The sequence below is a fragment of the Oreochromis aureus genome, linkage group 17 (assembly GCF_013358895.1).
Source record: "Oreochromis aureus strain Israel breed Guangdong linkage group 17, ZZ_aureus, whole genome shotgun sequence".
Classification (NCBI taxonomy): Eukaryota; Metazoa; Chordata; class Actinopteri; order Cichliformes; family Cichlidae; genus Oreochromis; species Oreochromis aureus.
Genome location: NC_052958.1, coordinates 28778736 through 28802049, shown reverse-complemented (window position 1 = coordinate 28802049; position 23314 = coordinate 28778736). Strand labels below are relative to the sequence as shown.

General features: G+C 38.7%; 1 protein-coding gene across 1 annotated transcript; it reads right to left on the bottom strand.

Annotated features, from left to right (window-relative positions):
- Positions 1-1930: 1930 nt before the first annotated feature.
- rgs4 (regulator of G protein signaling 4) lies at positions 1931-7851 on the bottom strand. The gene is made up of 5 exons (XM_031748391.2): positions 7666-7851; positions 7245-7352; positions 5876-5940; positions 3893-4056; positions 1931-3517 (listed from the first exon to the last, which is right to left on the bottom strand). Exons 1-5 carry the CDS (start codon positions 7707-7709, stop codon positions 3272-3274), a joined length of 627 nt encoding a protein of 208 aa, XP_031604251.1. The 5' UTR covers positions 7710-7851; the 3' UTR covers positions 1931-3271.
- Positions 7852-23314: the final 15463 nt, after the last annotated feature.

The window sequence follows — 23314 nt, the reverse complement described above, 5'->3', positions numbered from 1 at the left end:
CACTGTGCCCCAGTACAGGTATTGAATGAAATCAGAAAAATGTTTGTCAGTGGTACCGCAGCTCCAGTCCCAAGTGTTTGTCCAGATTCCTCATCCCTGGTCCTCACTTGTTCTCCAAACTCCTCTCACACTCCCATACATTTTAGATGACAGAGAAATATTCACACAAGCACACCAGTGGATTTATCACTTTCTTGTGATTTACTCGAGCTGCAGAATTCCTGCATGTTGCGGCTGACGTACAGCAGTATATCAGACAGAAACGAGAATGTGTGTCTGTGTAGACACAACCATGTGTGCATCCTTTTCTTTCTGTGTTTGCAGAAACCTTCCACAGGAAGGAATTTTACCTTAAACAACATAAGTCTTGTAACAACATTTCAATCATGCTACCACTAATCCCACTTTGAAGCTCATCTGGAAGGATGCTCTTTAAGTATTAATTCAAGTAGTTTTAGAGATTCTGCCTCTATTAAAGGAGCAAGGCAGTTTATATTCTATTTTGGTGCTCTTACTAAGCAGCAAAGCAGGCAGACAGAATTACCCAACAGCAAATATTTATACATGTTTGCTTTCTCCTTCTCTGTACGAGTTAGATTCCCAGATTAGATTTGATCAGTTATTTACTGTGTAGTTGCTCATGCTCTCAGATATGTTCCCCTTAAATAGGCATCTTTATGCAGTGGGTATGAACACAGATGCTGTAAACACTGTTCACTTCAATGAGGCACATCCAAACAAAAAGTTGGTCCAGTGTATGAAAAGTGGAGCTTCAGCTCTGAAGGTTATTTGTAGCTTCTTGTAAGTTTTAAAATTTAAAATTTAAACTGTTTAGTAATAGAATAGAAGAAATTAAATTATAGACAGTGTATTAAACACCTCTATAAATTATCCTTTCATAACAAAATGATGTAATCCTGATGTGATGATGAAACCCGTCTTTCTTATGTGTAAAATGTTCTCTGGTAATTATTCGATAATAACGTTACCTTCTGATAATCATCTATAATCTGCAGACATTACGCAATCAATGCTAGATATAGAAGAGACCACCTTTTCCCTGCTGATTATAGATGATTACTGTCTGATTATGAAGGGACAGATGTGATGAGGTCATGAAAAAGTTCTTTTAGACATCACAACAGAAAGAGTCAATTGGCATCAAAACGTGTGTTGATCTCTACATAAAATAAAATGTTGTTATCAGTCAAGTTTACAGCCAAGATCCTACAAAACACCATTTTTATTTAAACATCAATTTAATCATTGCTCTTCATTAAACCTTCATTTAACATTTTTTTGATTCAGTAAAATAGCATAAATTGACTTAGAAAATCATCATATAAATGTAAGTACTTCTTCCTCCACACAGTAGCAGAGGAGATCATCTGATTGTTGGGTTTTTCCTATATATTTGAGTTTTTACCTTAAATCATTAAATGCCTTTTGAGAATTGTTGTGAATTGGTACTATATCTATAAATCTGAAATAATATTAAATTGCATTTTAATAATCAATCGATCCTCATGTCCTTGGTGATCCACCTGCTAATATGACACAATGTGTTTGATGGTTGATGACTCATAAGAAATAAGGCACAGATATCTTTCCTGTAGGAATAACTAAGTGTAACTGTGTAACAAAGATGTGTGTGTTTGAACTCACCCTCATTTAGCAACATGTCACACACAAACGTACTGTTCATGCCACATGTATTTACTTCACATCTTGTTACCTATAGTTACAGGAGAATTTCACCACTTGTGTTAGTCAGCTAGTAGGTACAGAGGACAGTGATTATTTTGACTGCCACCTTCTCTCAGCTTCACATTTTAAAAGAGCATCTGCAAGCTAGTACAACTCCACAACACTTTCCATGAGTGACATCACCAAAGCTCACAAAAAACAAAAATGTGAATACAACCACAGATTTTCATCATTAAGCACAGGGTTTTATTTGGGAGTAGCCATATACAGAAATACGACAAAGACACATGTTCTTTTACATATAATATGCAGTTTTTTATCATCACAGTATATGTTTAGATAAGACACTGTAGAATGTGTGGCCACCAAAAATTTGGTCGGTTAAAATGAACACATTATCAAATACTTTGCACAAATGGCATCATTAAACACTGAAACCAAACAGCGCGACTTCTAAATGCTTTAAAAAATTCTCCTACTGCATTTAACATAACTGCGTCATGACTCTATGACAATTACTACTTCTACTAATATTAAAACATGCCTAAAATTCCCACGAGAACTAGTCAGTCGGTGTTTTCACAGTGCAAAGATCATGTCAGGATGTTTAAACAGCAGAGGCAGTTGTTACCATGATAAAGTGTTGAGATATACACCGGGTTTTACTCACTTGAATAAACAGACATCAGTGTCAACCATGGGCTGTTGTACAAACATATGGTATTAAATAGTGAGTTGGAACTTCAAATGACTATATAAAGCTTTTTTTCCATCACCACTAAATTGTGAGGCCATAAGTCAACACGATGGAAAATAACCAATCTGTGACCATGTTGTGACACCTAAAACTAACTGCAAAGCCAATCAATACAGTATACGTAGTACGTTTAGCGTTGTTTCAGCTTACCAGGGTCAATTATTACTTTACATTTATAATTGTATAAAATTGTACAACATTTAAACTTGGCGACTCTACTCCTATAAACAAGGGAAATCGGGGCATTATTTAAAAAGTGCTTGATGTATTCATTTAAATATTCAGGTCTGTACATAGCTAAACTAGTAATCTGTGCCGTTCCATTGACAAAATGTTCCAGTGGCACCAGTTTGTGTGTCTGTTGGCTGGAGGTAGCTTTCAATCGTTTTCTGTTCTAAGTATCAAGATAACCTGGTCACAGCTTGGAGATACGATTGTGTTTTGCAATGAATCCAGAAGGAAAACGTCACAATGCAATGATGTATTTACATTCTCTGTTCCCGTGTGCATGGAAATATTAAACATTCAGTCAGTCTGTAGAACATTTCACCTGATGAATGCAGAAATGGGAAATATATAAATATTTACAAGAGTGACCACATAAGCCCAGAAATCAAGAGCAAGTATCAAAAACAGGAGAAAAAAAAAACTACCTCACATGAACCTTCATCAGACATCTTCAAAACCATTCTTCTTTCCTTATCTAGAAACCCTGGACACCCCAGCAAACCTATCATTCCCAGTGTCAGCCCTAACTGACTGTCGGTCTTTGGCACCTGCTTCAAGCTTTTCCTTCCTTCGTCCTGACTAAGCACCACCAGCTAACACCTGACTGCTGTCAGCCATGTCACAGCTTCTCTTCTCTTTCTTCTCCTGAGCAGTGTTGCTCTGTTGTTGGCACAGATCCTGGATCAGTTTGGATTTGAGAAAGCGTCTATAGGAGTCTTTCTCCATCAGAGTGTAGATCATCTTCTGGGCATCGTCAAAACAAGAAGGGCAAGCGTTCTCCACGTTCTGTCTTGTTTTTTCTCTGGTCGCTGCATCTAAGTTTACCTTAAAGGTCACAGAATGAAAGAAAAGGTAAATGTACTGATCTGATGTATTCACTTATCAAGAGCCTAAACTTTTAAGCTGCCAGAGAAACAGCAACTGTTTTTGGTAATAGAGATCATTGCTGATGCGAGGCAGGAGAAACGCATGGGCTTATCAATAAAATGATTATATGTGAAAAAGTAAAGAAGAAAGATATCTTAAAAGTAAATGTGGAATATTTTTTACTTGAAGGTAAATGTTCAGGTATAGTATTGGGGTGTGGTGAGTCATATTTTACCCGCCCAGCAAATAATCTTCTTTTTATGCAGAAGGATTTTACTCTTATAAATCAAATTGATTTTGTTTGTCATTTTATTTCAGGAGTGTTGTGATTACCTCATTAGGAGCTTCTGCACCAATATATTTCTGGTAGATCTGCTTGGCTCTGGTTGCTAGCTTGGTAGGTGCAGTCTTCTTGTAGTCCTCGCAAGCCATCCAGAAGTCCATGTTTTCCTCACTGAACTCTGACTTTAGGAAGCTGGTGAAGACTGTGCGACCCACTAAATACAGAAAGAAAAATGTGTCTCTTTTGATCCAACCGTACTCAACAGCCACATAGTCCATATATTCATTTATTTAACTTAATAACTTTAGCTAATATATATTAACTATTAATAAACTATTAATTAATAACATTACAATTAATAATGTTGTTTAGTCGTTGGTAAATTGTTTGTAAACCAGCTGGAACTTTCCAGTAACCATCAAGCTCATGTTCACAGATGACCTTTGTAACACTTGTATAAAGCACATGCAAGTAGGCCAGTGAAGTGGTGATTGTGTAATTTAGTGCGAACCTTGTGTCCTGCTTCTCTAACTGGTTAAATTTCGTTTATTCGTGTTTATTTCTTCTTTTCTGTTTTTTTTTCTTAGGTTTAGATAAAATTTTGGTCAGAATTTTGGCACAGCGCAATGTAATTATATAAAGATATATTTTAACACTACTAATGATTAGTAAAGACTATTCCTTTTTTGTGAAATAAGTATTTACCAAAGTTTAATTAAGTCTCAGTTTAAACATTATCCTCATTGTAAAGCATTGCCAAAAAGATAAAGCAGTGTGTTAATGAAGCAAAATGAATAAACCTCAACAGAGTGTAATAAATGCTCTAATATAATGGTGTGGCAGCCTTCGCACTCATCAAAGCCAGTCTAATTTTCTACTTTGGCTGCCTGCCTGATGAATAATGCAGCAGAATTAGCTAGAGCAGTCCAATTTCAGGTAGCAGCACCTGCCCAGACTTAGCCAAAAATTATGCCACCTCCCCAATAGGAGATTTAATCAGCTCCCAATTGCACATTAGTTGCCAGAAAACAATGAATCATGAATACATAAATTCTGAGTGCTGGGTAAGAATTTTACCAGCCTTATTTTACCAGCGTGTCCAAGTGCAGGACTCCAGTGGCGCGTTCGTGTCATGCTACAAAGCAATGTAAAACTGATTTACTTTATATTTAAAAGCTGCATCTTGTCTCACATGTCTAACATGACTACAAGAAGAGTTTGAGGAGACCTTTGAGGTCTCAATATGGTAAACAAAAGAAGGAGCAGTAGCAGCTGACAGATGTAGTATGGACAGCAGAAGGAAGCCATAACTATGTTGGAGGTCATGGAAAGAAGCAGGTCAGAACTCCGCTGGTTCCCGTAAGGCCATTGCTCCCCATGCACACGCAGACAATATGATTCTCAGAGGTCTTATGCATCATGCATCCGCACGCACACAAACACACACACGCAGAGACACACACACACGTGCACACTCTGCACTGGTCAGCACGCCCTGAGAGGCCCTCTAGTAGTGCCTCGTGACACGTAGCAAAAGCTAGAGCATGAGAATGTGCTGGAAACTGCTTGAGTGTGTGTGTGTGTGTGTGTGTGCTGCATTTGCGTGTTTGTGTGTCCCAGCCAAGTCCCCTTAACTTTCTTTTAACAGCAGTAATGAGCACAGTGATGATACTTAATTAGCCAAACCCAACCATCTGCTACGCTGCGCTTATTTCGACTCTGCAGCTTGATTTTCAGCATCACTTTTGGGATTAGCAAAGCCTTACTGTCAGCCCTTACAGTGATATGCTAAAGCCAGTATTTCCCATGATTGCAGCTGTATTGTACTACATGAAAATGATTAAATATATAAAGCCAAAGGCACATTTTGCTGAGAACAAATGAGTGAAGCTTCTGCCGGACAGCTGATGGCATTATTATTACTGGGATGAAAAAGTCAGAAGTTCTTCCAGCTAGCTTTGGATTAAAAGCCTCATCTGACTTGTTCTAATTCAGATCCAGTTTTTTATGTGTAAAACTAATGTAACACTTACTTTCACTGTTCAGCACATGGCTGAAAGACTCCTTCCATTTCTCCACCTCAGCTCTATTAGGCACCCTAAAACACAAATGATCAATGCCAGTTTAAGTAAGGTTGCACAGAAAAACATTTTTACATAACGTACATATGTACATTTTCACCGTGTCTCTAGTCTTTTTGCAGTACGTTCTCCAAAAACGTGAAGTAGCCACCAAACATCTCTTAAAAACATAGCAAAACATGACAACAAAGATATCTGTATGAGATATCTTTTGCTGTAAATAGAAAGACACATTCAAACCCCAGTCGCAACAATTCAGTTATCAAAATGACAGCAAATCAAATCATACCAATGCACGTCATCTGACAGCAGCAAGCCCAGACTATAGTAAAATGATCATTTTCAGTTATAAAAGACTAATATAGTCAGCATTTAGAATCATAATTTGCAATATACACAACGTTATATAAGCGCCACATCGAGTCTTTGTGTTGTGGATAAAGTGATTGATATTGCTGCTGTGCAATTATAGCAGGAAAACTGAATATTGATCATCCATAGCTGTCTCGGGATGCTGCTAAAAAACAAAGGTCAATGCGAGCGGGGTCAATGCAAACGTTCTCATAAAGAACAATAACAGGCTTCCTGTGGGAAGACGCGCTCTGGAAGTGCAGAGAAATCTGATAGATTGTGCTCTTCGGTAACATAATTCGATTTCAGAATTTATACAGAATTTATCAATTATAAAAGCTTAATGACTGTTAGCCACACAAGTCATCACATCTATGTCCAATTACAGGAGGCACTGGCTATGCCACTGGGCCAATATTTTTTTTAAAAACAGTACTAAATCATTTATTTTCCATGAAATGAAATGGTTCTTCAGCTTATTGCGTCAAAGTGAGCTCATCTTCTATGTGGAAAGATCCATCCATCTATTTTCTAATCACCTCCCTATCTCTTTCCCAACAAGCCTCAGATAACAGAGAAGTCCCGCGAGTTTCAGTGATTCATTTAGAGGCACATCAATATTAAGGGTCTGCAACTTGAATTGAAGCACGAGGCAGGATTTTCTTATCTGTACCATGTTAGGTGTTAGTCGCTGAGTTTAAAGTCAAAAATAAACTGTGGGGAAATGTTTTATTCAGCTCTGCATCAATCTGAAGGATCTAAAACAGACACCGCCATCACATTTTTAAGCAGTTTCAACTCCTTCAGATTGGAAACGCAATATACTTTTTAAGGCAGCATGTGTGGCAGGCTTGGTTTTAGTTTTCATCATAAAAATTCTCTCTTTCGAAGGAGGCTTGATGTGCGACTTAGCACATAGAGCACATCTTTGAAACAGCAAATTCAGCTGGGAGAGGCTTGTTCCTCTAACCTTTTTGCAGCAGCCGTGGTTGATTTTTCTTTCATCTGCTTCTGATCTGCTGCTTGAGGTTCAGGCTTCTGGAGTAAGAAGCTTATTTTGTGCTTGATGTCTTTGGCACTGTGGAGAGGCAGAACGAGAGGACCGTGAGCAAAATGCATTTCAGAAAATGTCAGTGTGTTTCCATTAGTGATATCTGCACAGAGACTTCCTTTATCTATGTAAACAAGTGGTTAACAGCTTGTCAGCTAGTTCCTCTTTTTCCATATTTAAATTGAGATTTTGAGTTGCTGCTGTAAAATAACAGCTCTTTCAGTTTTTTACATGTACACACATCATATTCAAAAACAATGTTTTTAATTTTTTCTCTTTCTTTCTTTCTTTTTTCTGAAATAATGCTTTTATCCACCTGTTGTTCAAGGAATGCACTTACCTTTTCAAGCATGTCGCAGGCAGTGTTGCAAGTCCTTTACACATGATGGAAGGTTAAAAATCGAAAAATCCAAAGTCAGTTCTGTTGTTTTAAATGACAACAGAGAGGTAACCACACGGTTGTGAGCAGCGGTGTTTTTGCAAGAGTCCTTCAGTATCACACAGCAAGCTGTGCTTGTCTCCACCCCCAGCAGTGGTTTTATACCTCCAAAATGGACTGACAATCCCACCAGACGGGCGAGGGGTGGGGTGGGGGAGTGTGAGACATTTAGAAAGGGACAACAGAGAAGGAGGAACAGAGGGAGAGAAAATAGGGGAAAATTTACAACAGATGGGATCATATGTAACCACAATAAAAGGTGTTTTCCACTGAGGGATTTAAGGCATTAGAGAAACTGGTGAAGTCATACATCACGTGGAAGAAAACAGAGCTTTTTCAAACCGAGCAAATCTATAATCCAGACCTGGAAATTGTCACGGGACTCTTGTTTTCAATGCATTCTGTGAGGTCATTGTTGGAAAATGTGACCTTTGTTGCTGGACCTACTGTTAACTCAGCTTACAGCAGCGAGTGTTTATATTCAAGCATTAACAACCGTTTTTTTATACGACTGTACCTGAAGAGAATTATGTGCTACATAGCATTATTAATAATGTGATGCATGCAATAAACACATTTCAGTAAATTAGATGATTTCAGGATTCAATTATATTCTCATCAAATCAATAATTGCCTTGAATGTTTTGCAGCAGATCTGTCCACCAGGACACTTGTATCAAAAAGGGTGTATGCCACAACTCCCTACCAGAAACACATTTTATAACGTTTATAATATACACTAATAAGCATCCTGAATGACAGTTTATTATGTGTTACAGAAAACAGTAATGGTTTCATTCCAGCAATTTGGCCATTAGAGATTTATTTACAGTAGATCTCTTAAAAGAAGCATCAATATGGGACTTAATCCGATGCGTTGTTAATTGGCACTCTCTGAGGCTAACTCTAATGAACACTGCAGACATTGTAACTGTTGGTCTCCTTTTTGTTGGCTTACTGCTAATCAGAGTCTTTTCTCTCTACTTAGCTAAGCAGCTCGTGTCATGACATGATGACTACCTTGGAGCTGTTGTTTTGAAGAGTTTACAGCCTGAAAATGAATCCGTCTGAAAAGTAATTATGCAGTTTTCCCATTCCTTCACAAATGAATAACTATCTCTCTGTGTAATTCTAATTGTCCTCATCGGGTTTCTCATTTCAGGATTTGGTTTATAATTGAAAATACAAAAAAATACTCAGAGTTTAACTTTCTGGGTTCTCAGTGGTGGTTTGACTGTGCCATTAGCTCTGTGGAAGTCTACAGCCAGGGATCATATAGCACATATCATGGACATGTAGTCAGAACAAGACAGGAAATGCTGCCAATGCTTATCTCTATTTTTACCTATAACTAGCTAAGTTACAGTGATAAAGAAGTGAAAGCAACCTATAGGACAGGATGCTGTTCTATGGTGATTACTGTACCATTCATCATGCATTCATTCTGTAATACAGTGCCTTCTTTTCACTTCAGTTGGGTTTTTTTTCTCTCTTAAAGCTACAGTATGTTTAGCTTTTACATCTAAGTTCTTTCATTATAGTAGGTGTGGCCATGCCCTGCTGACAAAAGCCGTCCCTGAGCTATTGTCAGCAATGCTCAGATCAGCTATCATATTCCTCATGTTCATTTTATACATTAGCAGGAAACTACTTGAACTACAGGAAAGGTCAATGAAAATGTATCTTAAGTGTTAAGAGGGTGCGGTAGCAAGTAAACTACAGTATACTGCAGTTTTTTATCACAGCGGATAAATTGCAAATCATTTTCCTCAAGATGTGTGAGTGTATTAACTGTTTTAGCACTATGGCAAGAAAAACATCTGAGATCACCAAGAAGGGAAGACCACCTCCCACAATGACAAGAGCAAGAGTTTGATGAGAGCAGGCGAGTTCAATATGAAACTCGGCATGTCTCTCCACAGACAGTACATGTGAGAAAAAACAATTGCTTTGATAAATACACAACCCTGATTTCATTCGTCAAATTACTTGCGCAAGTTTGGAGTCAATATTGGGTCTTTTAAATTTTTTCAGTTTTTTCATTTTGTAGCTTTAGCTTAAATTTCTGAGTCTCTGAGCTCAGTCTAAGTCATAGAATACGTGTGGTTTAATAATCCATTGTAGAAAGCAGCAGGTTAACCTTGTGAAGTCATTATAATAAACCTAATCCTAAAGCATTCTATGAAGGATGGTTAGAGAGCAAGTCACAGAGCAAATTCAAAAAGAGACACAGGAATGCTTTTATTTGAGGCTTTTGCAAGCAGGTTTTTTACTTATAATTTTTTATCTGGTAAAGATGCTTTAATTTAGCTGTCAGTTAATGGTAAATATCTTACCACCATAAAAGTGTATAAACTCTCTTTAAACAGAAAGGGTATGTTTTTATCTGGTCTGTTTGTTTTGTTTAATCACCCGTTATTAGGTGTGTTGGGGTAAGTAGGTTTTAGAAAGTAACCACACACCACTATCCTTATGCAACCTTATCAGAAGTGGGACTCATCATCTAAGACGGAAGAAGAGAAGCTTACTAGTTTCTGTAGTGCTGTTGTGCTTTTGCACATTAAATGCCTCAGAATGGGGTGTTTACAGGTTCTATAAAAACACATTTTGCTTTGTTTACATTTTGCCTACATTTCCTCACTACATTACACATTTTCTCACTACCTTAGACGATCATTTTATAGCACTGTCAACTTCAGTTTTTCCTCTTACTGTAGATCAGAACTGTCAATAATCTTGACAGTTCTGATCAAGTATAAAAACAACAATCAACTTAGTCAAACTCCAAGAAACGGCAGTGCAGCACTAAACCTGCTGACCCTATCGAACTCAACCCACTCCACTTCTCATTGTAATCCAACTGTCAATATGGGACAAAATGTGCCGCTACAAATTTCATCAAATTACACACAGACCTTGAATTACTGTGTGACGCAACTGAGACTCGGGTAAGGTGCTGTCTTATAGCTGACCCTGTTTCTATTGTTTCCAAAACATCTGACCATTTTAGTCTACTCTTCAATCTCTGCATGGTCTTTACTATATAAGGTGCCCAGGGATTGGTAAACTTGTAAATTACTAAATGTTTTCTTTATCAAATTAAACTAAACCCAGTAAATTCAAACCAGTGGAAGGTTGGAATCTTATGAAATGCTGCTCTGAATTGTTTAAATGGAATTCAAAAGTCCCCCACATGACTTGATTTGTGGCACTGACGAGTCCTCTGCCGCAATTTCCTCCTACTTTACGACTCCAAGCATCTCCTTAAGAACTTTTTCTGACTTCGAGCAATATTCAATCATCCATGTATCTATCCTTTAATACAGAAGCCAGTGAACCAGTCCAAAGTGATTTTTTGAAGATGCAGCCAAGTGGCTATTGTTATGGTAATTCTTTTTTTGAGTTTCTGACGGCATGCTAAGGAGTCACGAATGGTGGAGGATATTAATGCAGAAAGGCATGTTTTAACGAATAAGTCACGAACTAAAATGGAATACTGAACAAAAGAGGCTGCTTTGTGTTCTAAAGCACTGCATATCAATCAGGGGTTAAAATCATTATCCTGCGACCTGTAATTATTTTTGAACAATAAGCCTGCAGAACAGCAATCACATTGCAAAGAATAAATTTGAGATCTGAAATTTAGCCACCCCAGTGTTCTGTGCTTTCCCTCTGGCCAGTTGCAATTGCATCCAGCCCACATGCTCTAAGCTTGTTTTCTAATAGTATATAAGACTATGTGTCTTCATCAGCAGCGGCACTTTTAAAATAAGCAAAATAAACATGTATTAAAAAACATAACCCTGTAAAACCTGGACCATGAAATACATGCCTGAAAATTTTAATCTTAACCTAAACCCCACCAAATTAAATTAACATATTTAATTATATATATATAATTAAATATATATAAACATATATATATATATATATATAGAAGGACAGGCCCCTGCACGGTATGTACCACTGGCAGATAGAGGAAGTGGCTCACATCCAGAAATCTTACCAGTGGCTGGACAAAGCTGGACTGAAAGACAGCACAGAGGCACTAATCATGTCAGGACAGGAACAAGCTCTGAGCACGAGATCCATAGAGGCTGGGGTCTATCACACCAGGCAAGACCCCAGGTGCAGGCTGTGTAAAGATGCCCCTGAGACAATCCAGCACATAACAGCAGGGTGTAAGATGCTAGCAGGCAGGGCATACATGGAACGCCAGAACCAAGTGGCCGGCATAGTGTACAGAAACATCTGTGCCGAATATGGCCTGGAAGTCCCAAGGTCAAAATGGGAGACGCCCCCTAGGGTGCTAGAGAATGACCGAGCTAAGATCCTGTGGGACTTCCAGATACAAACGGACAAAATGGTGGTGGCTAACCAAGAAGGAACACGAGAAGCTCAAGAAATACCAAAGGCTCAGAGAAGAGCTCGAGAAGATGTGGAGGGTGAAGGTAACAGTGGTCCCAGTGGTAGTCGGAGCACTAGGTGCGGTGACTCCCAAACTAGGTGAGTGGCTCCAGAAGATCCCAGGAACAACATCTGAGATCTCTGTCCAGAAGGCCGTAGTCCTAGGAACAGCTAAGATACTGCGCAGGACCCTGAAGCTCCCAGGCCACTGGTAAAGGACCCGGGCTTGAAGGATAGACCGCCCGCACGGGCGAGTGGGGAATTATAGATGGATGGATAGATAGATAGATAGATAGATAGATAGATAGATAGATAGATAGATAACACTTGGCGTTACAGGGGTGAACAACCCAATGAGAACTCAGTACAGGTAATGACATACCCTGATCAGGTATAATATTATGACCACTGACAAGTCAATTACCTGATTAGCTCTTCATCATGGCACCTGTTAGTGGGTGGGATATATTAGGGAACAAGTGAACATTTTGTCCTGAAAGTTGATGTGCATGGGCAAGCATGAGGATTTCAGTGAGTTTGACAAACTGTGATGGCTAGACCCCACAAGACTTGTGGGGTGTTCTGGGTCTCCAGTTGTCAGCATCTAACAGTGTTCCAGTGAAGGAACAGTGGTGAACCAGAGACAGGGTCAAGAGCGGTCAAGGCTCACTGATGCACGTGGGGAGCGAAAGTTGGTCGGTGTGGTCCCATCCATCAGACGAGCTACTGTAACTCACTTCGCTGAAAAAGTTCATGCTGGTGTTTATTAGACAGAAAGGTTTCAGAGTACACAGTGCATCACAGTTTGGCTGCATCAGTTGCAGAGTAGTCAAGGTGCCGACGATGACCCCGTCCACCAACAAATGTATCAACAATTGGACCACGGAGCAAAGGAATAAGGTGCCCTGGTCTGATGAATCACATTTTCTTTGACATCATGTGGTTGGTCAGGTGCCTGTGTGTTTCTTATCTGGGGAACATCTGGCACAGGGATGCACTATGGGAAGAGGGCAAGCTGGTGGAGGCAGTGTAATGCTTTGGGCAATGTTCTGTTGTGAAACTTTGGGTCTTGCCATCCATGTGGATCTTACTTTGACAGGTACCACCTACCTAAACAGTGTTGCAGACCATGCCTGCAGTACCTGCCTGCAATACCGACTTTCAGGTCAGTACTGCAGGGACAATCTTAGGCAGGTGCTTATAATCTTGTGCCTTATCTGTGTATGAAAAAAATACTGAATGATTTTTGGTAACTGCCAAACAATGTCCCAACTAACGGCACCATATCAGAAAGCCGATGTGTGTCTTATCTACTGCTTGATGGAAATAATATAAAATATAACCAGAAAATTCCAATTGTAATGTTTTCACTTCTCTGTTTGCACCTGGTGCAGTTTTATGTCAGGAGAATAAATTATCCGCCAGTAGGTAGACTGTGACTCTAAAATCTCTGTTTCTTTGCTTTCTTTTGTTGTTTCTATTAAATATTGAAATAGTGAGTATAGAAGGTAAATCATTAGGCACCTCAGATGAATATGTGTAAACTTGATGTTCCAGTCTTTGTCAGCACTTTTTAAACTGTTGGTTCTCAAACTGAGCAAGCTGAGCAGGTTGTTTTGATCAGCTCATTAATCTCAACCCAAAGGGACAGACTTATTCGTCATCAGTCTTGCTCACGGGTAATATAATAAAACACGATTAAGTGATAAGCAAGCTGAGGTTTGTTCAAAGTCTGGAGGATAACCTTGTGATAAATGCATCCTTGAAAATGAGGATCATTTCCTTCTTTCCTTCTCTTTGTCCCAGCAACTCTTTTTCGCATGACCTCAGAGCCAAAGCTGCAGCCATGCATTATTGTTCCCTTTGAACTGATACCTAGCAGCAGCTTGAATTCTTGTCTCCAAAAGTTCTAAGAGCGTACCTTTCACATTTGTAGCCAACATGTGGAGGCATTTAAACAACGGAGGGCTGCCAGCAGTTCCCTTTTAAGGTAGAATGATTTCCAAACAGTGAGAGCAGTTCTTTTAAAATTGGACGTACTCAGGGAGGAGATTGTTAGTGTTGTTTGTGCTTTTGGTGGATGGTATTTTCCCGGCGCCCCCATCATCTTCTGATGTGCTTTTGGCTTTTGCTTTTTTTTTTTGCTTTTTTTTACAAGTTTTGCAGTGAACTTCCAAGGAAAATAACTACTTCAAATATCCAGCCTAAAACCACCGCCTTCTACAACTTATTTACAGAAAGCATTAAAATGATGTTCTGTCAAGAGAAAGCCAATTCGCCGACTACATGCTCATAAGTGAATGAAGCACTTTTAGCCATTCTATGTCAGCTGCAGGGTAGAAAATGTGGTTATAATAATACTGTAAAATTTAGGGCTTTTTGTAAAATGTAAATGAAAGCAGACTATAATAACTCGAAGCTTCTTTCATTTTAAATATAATCATCAAAAAAAGAAGATTTTGAGCGTGTTTCCCCATGTGCTATGTTGCCTCTTCTTTTAACAACACTCAAAAACAAGGATTTGATAACAGAACATTCCAGTTGCTGTAGTTTAAAAATGGAACTGTTTTGTCTGCTCAACGTTCAGGAAGCTCTTTGTCATATTTTGGTTTCTCGGTGAACCCAAAGCTTTTCACTTTCAGGTTGGAACTGCAGACAGGCCAGTTTAGCACCTATACCCTTTTTTCTACAGCGCAATGATGTGCAGAATCTGGGTGGACATTTGGTTCCTGAATTAAACAAGGCCTTCCCTGAAAAAGATGTCATCTGGATTGCAACACAGTATGTGGCTCCATTCCCAAACCTGTGTTTGTAACTCAGTATCAACGGCGCCGTCACAGATGTGCAAGTTACCCATGCTATGTAGCCGTTTACCGTCACAGTTGCTGGTCTTTGAATCATGTGCCGCTAACAAGCCAGATGGTCCCGTTCCTCTTTGGCCCTAGGGATGTGCTGTCCCCGACTTCCAAAAAAGAATTTCAGATTTTGATAGGTGCGATTGTGCCGTGTCTGGCGTTTGTTTATAAATGTTTTCTGTTGCATGCAAGAGTTTTCCTGAGCTCATGAGCTGAGATCTGCTACAGATTTTCAATGCAGTGCTGTCTGAGGGCCTGAAGCCATACAAAAATATTTTTCAGCCTTGTGCCTGGAATACAGAGATTTCTCTATAAATGTCCTTTATGTATATTTTATACCAATTATGGCAAAACTCCCTTTGCAGTTTAGCAATGAAAACATTTCTTCCTATCTGTTTTAAGTTTTCACCTTTCTTATGTTATTTTAGTAATTCAAGCACATCTTAAATGATTCGCAGATTTTTGTCTTTCACTTTTAGTTCCATTTTACACAAGTGCTCAACTTTTTTGTCTTCTTTCACTTTCTTGCTGTCTCCATGATGCTGAATGGGTACAATATAACACCCCGGCAGCTCACAGGAGTGCTGAGCGACTAAAACCGAGCTTCACAAATCAGACCGAACAGATCAGCAGCTTTTCATATAACATATATTTTGTTTCTCCTTCACGGTTTGGCTTTCCAAATAATGGTGTGGGGTCAGGTAAAATGGTTCTGTTTGGTTTCTGTCAGCATGGAACTGATAATGAATTTTGCCATGCTATCTCCTGCTGCTAACCAGACAGCAGGATATGATCAGCGCACCAGAGGCCAGGCTTACACAGCAGCAAGGTGATGATGGCTCTGTGTGTTCCTGGCACATGCAGAGCTTCACACAGACATGTGTGTGCTTCTGGAAAATGCACAGAGGATCCAAATTTGAATTACACACGTAAAGACAACAGTAAAGTGAACATGAAGTCTAGGTACACAATTCAATGGCACGATTTGCAAATATACATTATTTTATCTACTAAATTTGCCCCAGTTTTCAATTTATTTTGCATATAAAACTTTCTGAATATATTGATATTGTGAAGAAAGGGAAAAAAGCTACAATGTACCTTGGCTCTTAAGCTTTACCAGTTAGTGCCAGGTAAGGATGTAGCAAAGACAGGTCAAATCACCAAAAATGAATTCACAGAAGAAAATATGGAAGAAAATATCTTCCAAATATCAAGTTCAGGCAAAATAAATGTTTTTTGTCTGGACTAAGATGAGACTTTTGAATCCAGCAATAGGTTGGCAGTTCTTGGCCAAACGGCACCTCTGAGACTGCTCTGAGGTGAAACACAGCAAAACAAGAAATCTTTGAGCTCAGAAGACACCAAAAACAGGTCAGTTTGATTTCTATGTTTTCCTGACAAAAACTCCTAATTTGACATTGGAGGTTAAGTCTGTAAGTTACGTGGGGGCTTTTTTATGGGTTGATGGTGTTTATGTGGTTTCAAAATAGTGTTAATCTTCACTTTTCATGGACGCTTTCCGCAGCTTGCATTTCCCTAGCAAAACATTGCAGCTGATTGCTTGCTCAAAACAAGTGAAGTGAATAATATTAGCTGCACAGTGAGTTATTGTAGGTAACAGCTTGGTAGGTAGAAAACAGTCAGGGTTTTTTTCTTTTAATGGTGTGTTTAATGCATAAGGGTGTGTTTCCCATCACATTAATGGCTCCAAAGGTCAAGAGCAGCCTAGGCAGCTAGATATAGATCCCCATAAAGCACATCAGGTGGCAGGGAATAGCCTTGGTAAAATGGCTTAATCTCAGTAAATTATCCCACACAGGCTTCTCCTCAACCCCAATGATCTAGTCACCCCTCCGAGGAAGGACGACCTAGCCCTTCATAAGCTGTCAACTTTGTTCTCATCAGTTCTGTAGAGGACAGTTAGTGAAGGATAATTGCATATCTCATGTGGTAAAGAGATGCATCTGTCATTTGGAGAGACATTAAATGTGATGGGTAAATCTAATGCAGTCAAGGAGTACAGCTAGCCGTCCTATGATATCATCATTCCATTTTGATTTGAGTTGTTTACTGTGCTCTACAATTCCATTAAAAACATCAGTGCTTGCAAATGTATTACTTTTCACATTTGGGCCTACAAAATTTAAAGACTGAGGCATGATTCTACAAACAATGTATGTAAAGGATGTGTAAATAACCCAATATGAACTTAATGAAATTCTTTCACTTCAGTTATTTGTGAATCAGGGGAAAGTGTGACTGACACATCTACTGTGAAAAAACACAGAGGATGCATATCTCTTCAAAACAAAGTGCTCCCAGAGGTAATATTACATAATACTGCACAACATAGATGTGAGACTGATTTAATTATTTTGATGATCGAGTAAGACAAAAGAAAAGGGGATAAACAAAGACGTTGGGACAGATTGTGAGGCAACCTTGAATATCTGTGCAAAAATGCTCTCCTTTTAAATGTAGAAGTTCTTTGATTTTTTTGGTTCGAATTGTTTGGAAACAATTTTGAAGCAAAGTATTTGCTTTATCCTTCTGTGAATTTGAATATATAAATTTTCTGAAAACCAAAGAAGCAAAACCAAAGGACTAAAGGAGCAAAGTCAGCCAATCAGAAACCAAACCCTTTTATGTATTCCTAAGGTTCAGCAAGTCCTCCAATTAAACTAATGGTTTGCATGGTATAATGACCCCTGGTGGCTCACAGAGTCATTGAAGGGGCGGGCATAGAAAAAGCTGACTTAAATAAGTGGAAGAAAATGGTTGTGGGACAAGGGAAATGGACAAGGATCTATAACTAGAATAAAAACATTGCAGTTACATTCCTTGCAACTGTGAAAAAATAGTTGTTGGCCAGTGATTACATTGATGTTTTTTCAATGACCAGTCGTTGGCTCAGAGGCTGACTGTGCAAGTTCATTGCACATGGTCGCAATAATTTTGGTCATATGGTCTCCAACCACTCTTCTCCCCACTGTGACTCTAGCATACCCGACAACTCAAAGAGCTTTAGACAAAAAGCAAATACTTTCTCATGCAGCATTACTCTTTTATCATGTACACTTTAACTACCTGAACTCTGTTGCCAATTTAGAATAACTAATTAACCGAATATAAAAGTCTTTGGATTGTGGGAGGAAACCAGACTACATGTAAATGCCACACAGAAAGATTCACACAACACTAACCACCTTTTTGTTGACTTCTGAAGCCAAAAAAATTTAAATATTAAAAAGCAACAAAACAAATGAAAACAGCAGTTTATTTAAGACCATAATGACCAATGTCAGGCTTCATGGTGTCCTCCAGCCACTAGTGAAAAATGTGGATTCTCCAACCAGTTGGCAAGTGGTTGCTGAAAGGTGATGGTTGTTGCTTGATGGGACAGGTTGCAAGGAGGTTGCTGCTCGAAAAGCCACTTTGTGATTGCTTTGGTCTCTAGCAGACTGTCACACGCACATGTAGTCAGACTGCTTCAAAGACCAAAAAAAGTCTATGTCAGGAGTTAGAAAGACTGGTAAGGATACAAAGAACCCAGATTTAGCTCTGGATTATCATTGCTTTCTGTTTTGGGTTAAGTTAAGCTAATAGTAAAGAGGACTTTCTCCAAAAATTCTAAGACCTATTTGTTTCTCCACTCAAGAAGCGGCTTTTGTAGTCTGATTTAATGCCTTGCTAAAATTCCAGTCTGTGTTCCATTCCTTCTTTTGCTCACAGCAAATGTAGAATTTTTAGGAAAGGCCTACACTGATAAAAATCCAGTTAATTTTAAAACAATGTAATTTCCTACATCCGAGCTTCTCTGGATAAGGTACCATAACAGGAATGCTTGTTTAATGAAAAGTCATAGCTTGCTAAACGAAGGATGTTTTTTGTGGCGTTACTGTAAACTGTAAGTACTCGCTGCTTCGAATTATAAATGGGTTCCTCAGGAATAATTGTGAAGGCAGTTTTCATTATGCACTCACAGATGACTGTGAGCATATCGAACCCAAACAAAGTGCTAGACATTTCCAGATTCTGTTAAATGACCCTTAGCAGAAAACTCAGTGTTTTGTGCAAAGGAAGAGAGAGCGCTGCTATAGTGATTGTTTTTAGACACTGTCTGCAAGTCAGTCATGACAGGTCATAATGGGCTGTGAAGAGGCTACGTGTGGAACAACATGCAGGTTCACAATCAAAATCACTCTTCCTGGGTGGCCTCAAGCACTGCTTTCATGGAGACAGCGCTGATGGATGAGTCATTGGGCTGTGTGTGTTTCTGTGCATATAGAATCTGTGCCATGCTTGACAGTTTTAGCTTGGTGCCGTGAGCCCATCTGAAAATGTGTCAAATGATGTAATGCAAGTAGATCAACACAAGGTCGCACTTGGTCGATGAGGTATTTTTGGCCTTCTTGTTAATACAGATATTGGTTAAAAAAAGAAATCTGTTGAAAAATGTTCCACTTGCTTCCTGTCAAACTGATGTTTCCCATGTGCACTTCACAGAGTTCACAAAGAAAAGATTTCAAGTATGAGATCTTGCACGTCCTCTGTTGTTGATTTTTTTTTAACTGTTTTTATTATTACAGCTTGTTAGCCTGACACCAAAAAAATCTTTTGTCTGTACTCAACAAAGCTTCACTTCAGCTCTGAATTGGCTCCTGTGGGCTGGACACTTCTAATGTTTGTTGACTTGGATACTGCACTCACCGCAAATCTCCTCAACACTAATTAAAATGTCAATGGTGCCACGTGAAAAAGTCCATTTTAATCACTCTCACAACTGATAACTGATTACTGAACTCATTCTTTGTGCATACAATGAGTTCACAAGTAGAAAGAAAGTTTGACCCAAACATTAAAATCAAACAGTCTGTGAAACTGTTACTGCAACCAGACAGATGGCGATATAAACACACACATAATTTGCACTTAAATATAATCTGTGGTTATGTCATATAAACACTGACAACTGCAGTCAAAGACTGACCACAGGCCCCTCCGGAGACGAGCTTTAAGACTGTACGCCTGCAGACTGCAGCCTCGAAGTGTTTTTGCTGCTCATAATGTCCCCACCAGATCACCATGTTGTAGTTACAGGCCACAGCTGTTCCTGAGGGATGGTATGTGTAATAACAAAAGCCAAGGTCTCATATCACATGAAGGAAAAGGGATCCTCTGTTTATTGTCAGAGCACATATGGTGTATCAGGCATTCGGCAGAATGTTTTTAATAATAGCAGACTCCCTGTCAGACCTTGTATTTCTGCTTTTCAGTGTAATATTTATTGTGATACTCAAAACCAAAAAAAGAAAGAGGTAGAAAACAATTTTGGTGTCCTGAGGCGTGGTAATTATCTAGCTCCAACTCAGGTGGCATACATTTTTATTGTGTACCTGGGGCCCATCATGACCAGCTAAAGAGGTGAAAGCTGACAAATCCTACAAAGTCCTGGCAAATCCTGGCGGAAGAACATGTTTTACCTCACCTCCATAAATCAATACACAGATTATAGCAGTTCCAATGAAATAATGTCAGTACAAAAACATTCTCTTAAAATATGACGAGGTTTCTGGCACAAAGCTTCAAGGGCTCATTGTACAAGGGTAAACCATGAATTGTTTTCAAAAGATGGACATAGGCACTGTGACAACACCAGTCTATACTTTGACTTCTGGAATAGTTTTTTGAAAAGAAGTAATGTATTGTTACTTTTCTTAAAAGTAATCCAGTAATGTTACCTAATTACTTATCACAGAAAGTAGTTCATTAAACTACTTATTATTTAAAATGACCCGAAAAGCACTGTCACATAATTACCACTGAAGCTGAAGCTACAGTCCCGCACACCAACACAGATCCCTGTCCTAATGATGACACACATAAACTCTTTCTTTTAGTGTTTATGTAAGAGCACAAAACCAACAACAACAAACTGAACTGAAAACCAGCCAAAAGAGACTTTAAAGCACTCGTCACAGTGATTCTCTGTAGAAACAGAAAAAGGTAGGAACAGAGACTACAATCATGGCTGCTCAACACTATCTTTGTTAACAGTTGAAGTTCAAGCTCTGGCTGCTGGGCTGGGTTCAGCATTCATAGTGTTAGCATGTTAGCAGTATATAACACAGTTGTTTCTCCCTGGACGTAGATTTAAAAAAAACAAAACCTTTGTAACACAAATAACTACATAATTGTAACTAGTGTAATTACAGAATTAACTAAAGTAACACACTACATTAGTACATTACTGAAAAAAGTAATACGATGTAATTACGATGACACATAAACTTCTTGTACTTTCGAGTTTAGCGACTTGAATTCATGAAGGCGAGACTTAGCATACTAATCAGCTACATCTAAGTCAGGCCATCTATCAGTTAAAAAGAGCCAAGTCTCTAACATTAAATGTTACTAATAAATTAGTGAGTCATGAAAAATATACTCACCCAAGAGGAAAACTATTCCTATAACCTCCAAATGTTTTTTGAACCAGGCTGCTAATATTACAGCTGATCATAGGAGTCTATGAGCAACCCTTAAGTGGCCAGTCTAGAACATGCAGTTTCTGACACTTCATTCTGGCTTCATTTTACAGCCCTTGAGGTTGCCACCTAGACTCAGCTTTATTCTTTTTAATCAATAAATTGCACAAGAAAAAGCTTCTTGACTGTGTTCGCTCATAATTAAAGTGTGCCTTACAATTAATACTAATGGTTTAAAATCATCAGCTCTCCATACAATGGAGTGCTTTCACAACAGCAGCATTTTTATTCACACAGTTATTGCTAATGGATTGGAGCTCAGGAAAATCTATTTCAGCTAACACTCACTGAGCCTGTGTTTGTCTGCCCAATCGATATATTGGTCTGTGAAATTGCAATTGAAGTTATCTTTGCATGCATGTGCGTGCAAACTAGCATGTGTCAGACCGTGTCTTTGTGCACGTGTTTGTCAGTTCATTGCCGATTAAATGGTCACACAAAGTCCTCCATTAGCGAGTCATGAGGTGTGTAATTTAGGATTTAAACTGCAGTCTGTGTTGTTGCCTCTCTCTGTTTGCCATGGAAAATACTATTTCAGGCCATTTCCTCTGAGCTGTTCTTCACTATCACACTTAAGGGCAAGGACAAGCGCATTGTACACAACAGTGTAGATTTAATCTGGGTTCAAACTTGTATGTGGTGACATAAATGGATGTATGATTTTAAAAACATTTTTAAAATAACAGGTTTCTAATTAGACACAGCTGATTTAGATAAAGACGGGACTTTTAGCCACATTAAAACAACCAGATGAGGGTCACGGTACAGTCAAATGCTTCTACGTTTAGTGTTTTGTTAAGTGTTTAAGCTCAGTATTTCACTCTGAACTGAAAGCAGAAAATAGCAATCGGAACATATTGTTACTTGTTATGTAACTTAATGGCAGCATTAATTTAACAATACTCAAAAAACAAGAAAACGAGTCATGCTTATACCTAATCCATGGATGCACTTTAAGACTGAAACGATTGTTTTCCATTTTAAGTTAACAGGTCAATTTAATGCATGCATAAATTATTAAGGTTCTTCTTGGCCAGTCAGTAACAACATGTACTGTTCTCTTTTTAAAAGCCTCATTAAAGTCAGACTGGGGATGTAGCTGTTACGTCCTTTGAAGGAAATTCAACAACAGGATCACATGGCACAAACCTGCTGCTCTGCTTTTTATGGGTTGAAACTTTCAGTGATAACAGTACTCAAATCTTCTTCTTGGATGTACCACTATCATATCAAATTTTCCATAGGTTTATGCATTTTAATCATTCTTTACTAAAGTTAAAGGAGAATTAATAATAAAAGGCTGAAGAAATCAGTGTTAATCAGTGTTAGACAACTAGAGAACGACAAAACTTACAAAAGCCCATGGCTACTATGGGACACATGAAAGGAAGCAGGTGCTTTTTATCCAGCTAAATGAATCTGCAGTCTCACCTGTACATATGTATGCCCAATATTCACTGTTCCTTAAGTTCATATTTGTGTGGTTCTCTATCTTTATCAAGTTACTTGTCTAAGATACAGCAAAAGTTATGCGAGATGCTGAAAAAGACTTTTTTTTTCTCTGCATTTATTGTACTTCCATTGGTACCCGTGAAGCTGTCCAGAGCACTAAGGAATGGTAATGAATTCAACCCGGACCACCAAGTCAGAGTACGCCTTGCCCCAAGTGTTTCCCCTTGCACTAAGAACACCCTTCACATGTCTCTCATTTATATAAAAACTGTGTAATGCAAAGCACTG